Source organism: Cucurbita pepo, chromosome LG07, assembly GCF_002806865.2.
Source record: "Cucurbita pepo subsp. pepo cultivar mu-cu-16 chromosome LG07, ASM280686v2, whole genome shotgun sequence".
Taxonomy (NCBI): Eukaryota; Viridiplantae; Streptophyta; class Magnoliopsida; order Cucurbitales; family Cucurbitaceae; genus Cucurbita; species Cucurbita pepo.
The window spans coordinates 6,650,452-6,661,171 of record NC_036644.1 but is presented as its reverse complement, the minus strand read 5'-3'; the positions used below and the strand labels follow the sequence as shown (position 1 = coordinate 6,661,171).

Below are 10,720 nucleotides of genomic sequence, written 5' to 3'. Positions count from 1 at the left end.
AACGAACGTGCAACTTGTTGGTATAGGTAAAACTTTCAATTCTTCCATGTCTTTCTTAGTCATCCTATTTTCAAGATCACTCACATTCAAATGCGGTTTTCAGCTCATTCATGTACTCGGTTATCACATTAAATACAATAGAATAATATTTAACGTATACTTCAAATTTTTGGACACCCAACGTGTTATATTTCAAACTTCACAAACGAAATGAAAAATATAATTTATATCTCGTAAGATCAAAGCTAAAATTTCAAGGATGAAACGAGAACAGATAACTTTTTTGGATTAAAATTATAGATGCAATAATTGAAGGCAATTGTGTTGTCACTTCGATTTAGCATTAGGGAAACCATAATGAAACTAACGAAAAAGGAAAAGAAAAGGAAATTATTATATTATAAGTCTTTTTTTTTTCTTCTTTTCTTCTCAATCATGTGAAAGATGTAAAGGAAAGAGGCAGCAAAAGGTGGTTTGGATTGACGTAAAAATTTTAGCTTTGCATGAAAATGTTACCTCTTGGAGATCATCATCATTTCATAATGTTCAATATTCAACCTTTCTAAACATCCCTTTTTAACTTCAATTTTTTTTTTACCTCTTACAATTTTACCTTTCTAACCTTCTCCTATTTCTTCCGTTATTTGCAAAAATGCCATTGGCTCGTATTCACGTTCTATTCAATTTATACCTAAAATCAGAAACAAAAGGTAGGAGTATTCATTGACCTAAGTGTTGGGATGAGTCTAATGCCTATCGTAAAAGATCTGGTAGAAATATACGTGATAGATATTTGGTCCAAATATATCTCGTAGGTTAAATATTTAGTAAACTGAAACCATATATATAACGCATTACGCAAAGCTCTCAGAACGTATTTTTCTTCATGATCTGTATTTTCTCTTATTGTACATAATTGAAGTCATCAATAAAATCTTTAACCAATATTTCTCCTTGAATTTTTTTCTGTATTGTTCTTTGTGTTCATCTTCATCGAGTGTGTGCGTTGTTGAGCAATCCTAACACCAAGAACTCAACCAACAACTCAAACTACTTAGCCCAAATCATAAAAGTTGGATTGGGTCGGGTTAAAAAAAGTCAAAAATTTGAGTCGGTTTGAAAATTGACATTTTATTGGTCAGATCAATCCAACCAACTAGAAAACAGGGTTACAACCGAACCAAAACTCTACTCAACTTTAAGATTATTATGAAAATTAAGAATACTTCGTTTATCTTTTTGTCGATCAATCTTTTGTTTTTAGTACGTAAAGTTCGAACAAAATATAAACTTTTTAGTGTATTGAGTCGAGAATCGGACCCACAAATAATAAAGGTTTAATAACAATGAGACAAAGAAAAAAAGGTGACAAAAAATGTGAGGTTGTGAACATATGAGAAATTAGAACATTATTGTATATATTATATAGTTTAGGAGTAACAGAGAAATTTTGACTGAAAGGTTAACTTTATTAGCTTTTAAGTTTTAAATGCTCTCTTTTTCTCTTCCACTTTAATACGTTGTCTTTTTGCCCCTTTTAATGCAAAGGGAAATGGTGAATTTCCTTTGGGGATTTTTTTTTTTATTTTTCTATGTAACTTTTAATAGCTCATCGAACCAAAATTTGAAAATTGAATTCGACGTTTAATGGTCTTGACCATAGGGTTACGTTACCCCGAGTCTTGAATTGTTTCAGAGAGGGAAGACTATCCCTGTATACAAATATGGATCGTGCTAGTATGTTTTGTTTTTACTCTCATACTTCCTACGAAAATTTTCGGGAGGCTAACTAATGTAAGATTACTCTAAAACAAACACGTTTAACTTTGGAATTCTTATGATTACGTAATCGAAATGGAGTACGTAACTGAACTGGAAAGAGCATCTTATTGATGACTTGAAAACATGACCAACCTGGATAACCCGACCCAAAAATTTGATTTACGAGCTGGCATTTTTTTTTTTTTTTCTTTTGTTGGGTCATCCCGGCCAACTCGAAAAGAGGGTTACAACATTCAACCCTACCATGTCATAAGTTTAAAGTGAAAAAAAAAATAATAATAATGTTTGTAACTGATGTTAGTAATACGCTGTGACTTGTAAATGTTTGATATTTGAACTTGATGTGATTTTAGTTATTAATGTAACCAAACAATACTAAAAAATAAAGTGTTGAGTTGAATTGGATTATGAACTCTATTGGGGTTGAATTGGTTGGGCAAAATTGGATGTGTAGTACTTCTCTATACACGACTCACGCACATATGGACCCACCAAGTGGCCATATATATACATTTCAAACCGTCATAAAATATGGCACATGGAGGGCCTCAGAACTCGTATGGTTCATATTTACTTCAATTCATCCAACCAAGTTAATAGTAAAGTCACTTACTTGGTTAGCTTAAGTTAGAGTGACTTGATTTATCCTTGTGCTAGTCAAAATTTGTCCTTTGTAATCCAATTCAAACTTACGTGGGACCACGACATCAGGTTAGAATATACTAATGAGCTTAACTCACCTTAAAAATATCGAATGATTCCATACTTCATCTCACAATTATATAAATTGAGCAAATAGGAATCTTACTGACCTCAAATGCTTACAATAATGTAAAAAATGGCTATGGGACAGTCCAAAATAATAAGAGAGGGCCCATATAGTAAAAAATGTGGTCCAAAATAGTTCGAATGAGTCGAATTAGCCGGATAAGCCAAGGCAAAGCCATTGAACCGAGGCTAAGCCTGAGCCACATGCGAGATGAGAGCTAGAAGGCGCTCGACACGCTTGTGTCATGTGAGTACAACTGGGGAAGGGGCACATGTCGGCTTGATGAGCAAATCTACCAAAGCGTTAGATTAGGTTCGGTTTATTGTAGATAATATTAGTGATGTATTGTGACTTGTTTGAACTCTATAAGATTTTAGTTATTAATGTAACGTCTATGGTAGATAAGTAAGAAAACAATTAAAAAGAAAAGCACAACTCAACAATCCAATCTAAAAATCGAGAGTTAGATTAGGTTGAATTGTGACTTTTCCAGTTGTTCAAGTCACCAACCCAACCAATCCAAAATTTGAGGTGGATCGAAAAGATTTTTCCAACTCAACCCATATTCATCCCTAGTAACTTAGAAACAAATCTAAAAGTTCGAGAACTAAAACTTATAATTTAACTCGATATGAATTTGTTTGTCCTTCAATATAAAGTTTAAGATCTGTCACTATTCTCATGGGTAAGTCTCCTACCTCTTCTTATTTATATTTAAACACAAAGTAATCCTACCTCTCTCGATCGTAGATTTAAATCTTCACTTTAGACAAAACGGGTCGGCTTAAAGATTGGTAGTAACCCTACCTCTCTCGATCGTAGATTTAAATCTTCACCTTAGACGAAACGGGTCGGTTTAAAAATTAGTATTTCGTTTAAATTAAGAAGAAAAGCTTTGAAGTGGGTGGTTGGAAATGGAAATGAGAATGATGAGATTATGACAAAGGGTATTGCAGTTTGTATAGAGAGTGAAAAAAGAGGCAATAATGGTGGGTAGGAGAGTAGACACAGCTTTGCTTTTTTGGGTACTTGGAGAATAAAATGTTGTCTCTCCACAACGGTTGGCCTCACAATAACCCGTTTTTTTATACGATTCAAAAAGTCTACTGCTAATAGATATGGTTTGTTTTAGTCCGTAACATATCGTCGTCAGCTTTACTGTTTCAAAACGTGTCTACTAAGGAGAGATTTTCATACCCATATAAGAAATGTTTTGTTCTCGTCTCCAACCGATGTGGAATCTCACAATCTATCCCCTTAGGGGCCAGCGTCCTCACTGCACACGCCTGAACATATCGTTGTCAGTCTCATTGTTTTAAAACGTGTCTACTAGGGAGAGATTTTCATACCCATATAAGAAATGTTTTTCCCCATCTTCAATCGACGTGGGATCTCACAATCTATCTCCCTTAGAGACCCAGCGTCCTCGCTACACACCGCCTGAACGTATCGTAGTCATTCTCACTGTTTTAAAATATGTCTACTACGGAGAGATTTTCATACCCATATAAGAAATGTTTTGTTCCCATATCCAATCGATGTGGAATCTCACAATCTATCTTCCTTACGGGCTCAACGTCCTCTCTGCACACCGCCTAGACTTATCGCTATCAGTCTCACTGTTTTAAAACACGACTATTCAAGAGAGGTTTCTACATGCATATAAGAAATACTTTGTTCCACTCTCCAACCGATGCGAGATCTCACAGAATTACAAAGTAAACTATAAATATAGGTTTGAGGAATATATTGATATGACGTTAGGAATATTTGGAATATTATAAAGAGAAATAAATAGTGTGACATCTATACTTAGATGTCATATAATTGAGAATATTTCTGAAACTCTAAATTTTATACTACTTTACATATATCTGTGCCTAAATTTGATATATACCTCAACCTAAATTATTTTTTGGTTCTCGATAAAAAAATCTCGAGAATCCTACAAGATCCAATGGTGAGCAACACTAGATACAACAAGACGTTTCGATTAATACTTTGAGTTGTTTCTTACCATAAATAAGCGCAAACACTCAAGAAATTTGTTCGAACAAGCAAATTCACATCTCTTCCAACCAACACAGTCTATTGTTCTTAGAGCCGAAGCTATTTGCTTAGCTTTACATCCGCCTCATGATATCATTTGTAATACATATGTGGAGCAAACTAAGATACGAACACACTATATACATGTATCATAAATCTATACGAAATGTAACTTTAGACGAAAATATTAAAAATAGAATCTAAAAAGAGATTCATATTTCTCACTCTCTTTCCATCACACTAAATTCTATTCCCTCTTTTTTCAGTAATTCTCTTACCTTTATTAATATCCCTTTTTCTTTTTCTTTTTCTTTTTCTTTTTTTTTAAATAAAAAAATATTTTGAATTTCTTCTGTCTCTGTCTGCCCATTCAAAGGTTGGTGTGTTAAAAGGAGGGAAGCTGATCTATGACCATGAACAACCAAATATATATATATATATATATATATATATATATATNATAATTTAAAAAAAAAGAAGATTATGGGGTCCACTAGAAATGGACTCCACATTTAAAGAAAAAAATATATTTAATATATATATTAACGAAAAAAAAACATTGTAAATAAAATAATGGAGTTGAACAAACCCCATAATCATAGTGTTTTGATTCTTTGTTATGTAATTAATATTATAAACTATAGACTATGATCCCATTTTGTTTTTAATTTAATTAAAAGTATATATTATCTGATGAGGTGAGAGAGAGAGAGAGTTTTGAAAAATCTTATTTTGCAGCTTTTTATAATAATGAGATAAATATTATCATATGCTATAAATTTTATTATTTATATAATAATAATAATATGCTTCCCTTCACTACTCCCCAAAAAAGTGCTACATTTTAATTGGACTTTTTATATATAATTAAAAATAAATTCCCTTTTTCTTAAAAAAAAAAAAAAATAGTAAAAATTCAGCCATTGTGGTGTATGTAATCAAGTGAGATAAGGCAATTAGTGTTGGAAAAAAAATCACATAAAAACAAAACAATATTATCCGATCAACAATCAAGTTATCTGGATTTGTCCTAGAATGTTCGTGTAAGTGAGCTTACTTTAATGATATTTGAAATGTATTTCATATATTCTAGATTTGTTGTGAAAAGATCATTTTTAGTGTAATGGAGATTCGAGTTTTTTACTTCACAGGAATGAATAGATGCTAATTACCGTTGTTGAAGTAAATAAGGAAAAGTAGTAACTTCATAACAATGTATTCTTGTAAGAACCCAAGTCTACCGCTAGTAGATATTGTCTTTTTTGAGCTTTTCCTTTCAAGTTTCCCTCGAGGTTTTGCAGTCTGCTAGGGGAGGTTTCTACACCAATATAAAGAATCTTTGTCCTTTTTGAGCTTTTCCTTTCAAGTTTCCCTTAAAGGTTTTGTGGTTTGCTAGGGAGAGGTTTCTACACCAATATAAAGAATCTTTCATTCTCCTCTACAACCGATGTGAGATCTCACAATCCACCCTTTGTGGCCCAGCCTCCTCGCTAACACTCGTTTCTCTCTCCAATTGACATGGGATCTCACAATCCACCCCTCTTCAGGGTCTAGCGTCCTCATTGGCATACTGCTCGTTGTTCACCCCTTTCGAGGCTCGAGAACCTGGCACCACCTACTTTTATTTTCTCATACCAGTCTACTCTTTATGCCACTTAATTCCAAATGATAAAGGGAAAATAAAAGGGAAACAAACAGATGGAGCTAACACAGCATGAAGTTTTAGTATAAAGATAGTTGTCTGGTTTGCTCATTATTTTCCAAATCCCAAAAGCCTCCAAATCCAAATATCTCTCTCATTCTCAAGCCAAAGAAGACACCAACTCTTTCACTTCCTTTCTTCAAACGCAAAGCTCAAAGCCAACACACCCAAAAGGGTTGAAGGTGGGGAAAGAATCACAAGTAAAGAAAACAAGCAAGAAGCAGCAGAGAATAGGAGGTTCCATTAACAAAGGGGGTGGTGGTAGGGGGGCGTGGGGCAAGTGATGCGATCAGGAACTTGCGCAGCTCAGCAGACCCTCACACCGGAGGCTGCTTCAGTTCTGAAGCATTCCCTTTCTTTAGCCGCTCGTCGTGGCCATTCCCATGTAACTCCTCTCCATGTAGCCTCCACTCTCCTCTCTAATAACTCCAAACCCCCCACTCTCCTCCGCCGCGCCTGCCTCAAATCCCACCCTCCTCACCCTCTCCAATCCAGAGCTCTCGAGCTCTGCTTCAATGTCGCCCTCAACCGCCTCCCCTCTTCCCCACCTCTCCTTCACTCCCCTCCTTCTTTATCCAACGCCCTCATTGCTGCTCTCAAGCGCGCCCAAGCCCACCAACGCCGTGGCTCCTCCTCCTCCTCCTCCCTCGACCACCACCACCAACAACAACAGCAACACCCTCTTCTCACCGTCAAAGTTGAGCTCCAACATCTCATCATTTCCATTCTTGACGACCCGAGTGTCAGCCGTGTCATGAGAGAGGCTGGCTTCTCTAGCACTGCTGTCAAAACCAACATTGAAGAATACAACGACAACAACAACAACAACACTATTTTTATCTCTCCTCCTTCTCCCATTTCTTCCCATTTCTTCTCTCCTCAAACCAACACATACACCCCCTTTTTCTTCTCTTCTTCTCCTCCTCCTCCTCCTACTACTGATGCAACTAAGTTAGTGTTTGAGGCTTTCTTGGGGAAGAACAATAATAATTTGAGAACTAATGTTGTTGTTGTTGGGGACTCTGTTGGGCTGACAGAAGGGGTAGTGTTTGAGGTTATGAGGAAAGTGAAAATGGGGGAGGTTCCTGAGGTTATGAAAGGGGTTAAGTTTGTGGAGTTTCTTCCATTAATGAAGGGTTCTTCTTCTTTAAAATTGGGTGAGTATGTGAAGGATAATGGAGACGGAGGTGTCCTGGTTTATGTTGGGGACTTGAAATGGATTGTGGAAGGAGGGAATAGTGATGAAATTGAACGCTTGGTTGGGGAGATTGAGAGATTGCTGAAAGGGGATTTTCTTAATACTAATAACAATGGTTCTAAGGCTAAGATTTGGGTTATGGGTATGGCGAGTTATCAGATTTACATGAGGTGTCAAATGAGACAGCCTGCTCTTGAAACTCAGTGGTCTCTTCATGCTGTTCCTGTTCCCTCTTCTGGACTTGGCTTAACTCTCCATACTTCTAGGTATATTCCTTGTTTCCTTCGGTATAACTCCGATATTTACCGTTTCTCTCTCATTCATCCAACAAGGAGACTAAATTAGAAAAGCACAACCGTAAAGTCGCTACTGCATACATATCATGAACATTGTATGCTAAGTTGTTTTCGAACACGTAAGTCCAGTGTTTTAAGATGCATTCATGATATGCATACAGTACCAACTTTAGATTAAGTAGAAAATTTAGGGTCGTTACAACAACATTAGGAGCTAAAACTTGTATATATACCTAGTTTTTCTTTGTTTTATACCCTTGTATCTTCCCGTTTCTTCAAATTTGACTGAAAAAAGTACTACTTGGTTTGGAATTTTGCATGGAGAACCTCCATTATCATCAATATTTTGAAGTTTATATATGTGGGGAGAGAGAGGGGTTGGGTAGTTGTACTTTTGTTGTGTTGGAGCCTAAAGACAGACTGAGAATAAGGACAGAAACATAAAAGAAAAAGTGTTTCTGGGAAAGTCAGATGGGCTAGTGTCCTTGTGTTTCCTCCCTTTTTTGGTCATTATATAGCCACGCATGGTGTTGTTTTACAGAGTTTTACTCGCAGATATGAAACCCAAATCATCTTTATCTCTCTCTCTTCTGCTAAGTTTTTTCAAAACAGGGCCAGAAAGCAATATGAACATACCTCTCATATTTGCAGAAAAATGCTTCTATGAATGAAATGGGGATTAGAGAACACTGAGGAAGAAAGAAAAATCATTAGTCACCCTCACTTAGATTTGTAACGGCCCGAGTCCACCGCTATCAAATATTGTCCTCTCTGTGCTTTCCCTTTCGGGCTTACCCTCAAAGTTTTTAAAACGTGTCCGCTAGAGAGAGGTTTCTACACCCTTATAAAGAATGCTTCGTTCTCCTCTCCTTATATCTACTAGCGGTAGGCTTGGGTCGTTACATGATTAATGCTTACAAACAATGATTTCGCTTCAGATTAGCTAGTGTTCATGTTTTTGTTGCTATTTTTTCTTTGTTTATGCAGTGTTTATGATTCAAGGCCAAGTTTCTTCTCTCAAACCAGGGAAACAAAGCAATTCATTGCAAAAGAAGAACATGAAAAGCTTACTTGCTGCGCTGAATGCACTTCAAATTTCGAAAATGAAGTCCAACATTTGAAATCTTTCCAGTCCAAGCAAGTTCCCTCCTGGCTGCAACAGTATAATGTCAATCAATCACATTCAAAGGTACTAAAACTTGTTCATCACGTTGTTTCATTGCTCAAAAACATAAGAATCAATTCGTTTAATTTTCTTGTTCTTGCATATTTTACAGGATGAGTTTGTGGAACTAAGGAAGAAATGGAACAGATTTTGCAGCAGCCTACACAGAGATGGTTCAGCTCAAAGCTTGATGGGAAAAAGCTTCTCTTACTGTTCATCATATCCATGGTGGCCAAAGTTTGATGAATCAAATTCAATTTCCTTCACAGATAATCAAACACCAAAGCCATTACAGAGTTCCAACTTGGTCCCACGATTCAGAAGGCAACAATCATGCACAACAATCGAGTTTGATTTTGGAAATGCAACAACAAAACAAAGTCAAGATCGAGAATCACCAAGCTTGAATTCTCTCAAACATATGGTGGGGAAGGAAGTGAAGATCACTCTAGCTCTGGGGAATCCACTGTTCTATGATTCATCAGCAGAATCCATGGAAATGGAAAGCGAAAGAAAGACGGAACGAGGAGAGATTTTGAAGGTCCTGCAAGAGAATGTACCATGGCAATCAGAATCGCTTCCTAGCATAGCAGAAGCAGTAATTTCAGCAAAGAAGAATGAGAAACGGATTCAATGGATTTTGATGGAGGGAAACGATTTCATTGGAAAGAGAAAGATGGCTCTAGCAATTGCAGAATCAGTATTTGGATCTATTGAGTTTTTCTTGAACTTGAACGCGAAAAGCGAAGAAATGGGGATTTCTCGATCTGAAATGGTGGAGAAGGCATTGAAATCGACCAGAGAGCTTGTGATTTTGGTGGAAGATGTGGAAATGGCGGATTCACAGTTCATGAAATTCCTGGAAGATGGATTCGAGAGTGGGAAATTCGGAGAAGTAAAAGAAGAACGCATCGAAAAATTGATATTCGTTTTAACAAAAGACGATTCCTCCGATAAAAAGAAGAACAGAGATTCTTCATCATCTGTAATCGAGATGACCCTAGAAATCGACGCTAGGGAAAAACACAAGCGAAAGGCAGAACGGGAAATCGAAAACAAATCGAAGAAAGCAAGAATCAATAAGAACAGACAATCAAGCATCAACAACAACAACACAATCGATCTCAACCTAAAAGCAGCCAACGAAGAAGATCAAAAACAAGAACAAGACGATGCAGAAACGAATCAAACATTACCAAATGGGCAGATAAGTCCGATATCGAGCGATCTAACGCGCGAAACAACGATGTACAATCTGAAACCAGCAAATGGGTTTATGGAATCGATCTCAAATCGGTTCCTTCTGAAATCAAAATCAACACAAGAATCAGAAATCAGAGAGCAACTGAGGCGGATAATGACGGGGGCATACGAGGAGAATTGTAAAAAGTGGAAATGGGATTGGGATTGGGATTGGAATTGGGATTGTAGATTTAGGGTGGAAGAGGGGGTTTTAGAAGGGATTTTAGAGGGATTTGGTTCATTTTCTAACAAAGTGTTTGAAAAATGGGTGAATGAGATTTTTCAAACGAGCTTAGAAGGTGGTAGATATGGCGGGAAACAGGAAGGGGGTATAGACATAAGGCTGTGTTTGGATCAAAAACACATTTTGGAGGAAGAACACGAAGAACACGAAGAAGGGTATATGGGTTCTTGTCTCCCTAAAAAAATCAAACTTTCTTCTATGGATTGAAAGTGGTCTTCATGTAAAATGTAAAATCTCTTGCTAGTCCTTAACTCTCGTATTTCATCACTTGAA

General features: G+C 36.5%; 1 protein-coding gene and 1 long non-coding RNA gene across 2 annotated transcripts; one reads left to right on the top strand and one right to left on the bottom strand.

The window, feature by feature from the left end:
- Nucleotides 1–6,094: 6,094 nt before the first annotated feature.
- Nucleotides 6,095–10,720, top strand: LOC111798608 (protein SMAX1-LIKE 4-like). The gene is made up of 3 exons (XM_023681857.1): nt 6,095–7,766; nt 8,784–8,985; nt 9,074–10,720. Exons 1-3 carry the CDS (start codon nt 6,586–6,588, stop codon nt 10,652–10,654), a joined length of 2,964 nt encoding a protein of 987 aa, XP_023537625.1. The 5' UTR covers nt 6,095–6,585; the 3' UTR covers nt 10,655–10,720.
- LOC111798609 lies at nt 7,856–10,284 on the bottom strand. The gene is made up of 3 exons (XR_002815726.1): nt 10,158–10,284; nt 8,868–8,949; nt 7,856–8,485 (listed from the first exon to the last, which is right to left on the bottom strand). It is a non-coding gene; the product is annotated as an uncharacterized LOC111798609 (long non-coding RNA).

Excerpts from the sequence above, each read along its gene's own strand:
- LOC111798608 (XM_023681857.1), top strand. The coding sequence starts at position 6,586 with ATGCGATCAGGAACTTGCGCAGCTCAGCAGACCCTCACACCGGAGGCT. Across the intron at positions 7,767-8,783 it reads TTAACTCTCCATACTTCTAG|TGTTTATGATTCAAGGCCAA; the intron begins GTATATTCCTTG and ends TTGTTTATGCAG. Across the intron at positions 8,986-9,073 it reads TCAATCAATCACATTCAAAG|GATGAGTTTGTGGAACTAAG; the intron begins GTACTAAAACTT and ends CATATTTTACAG.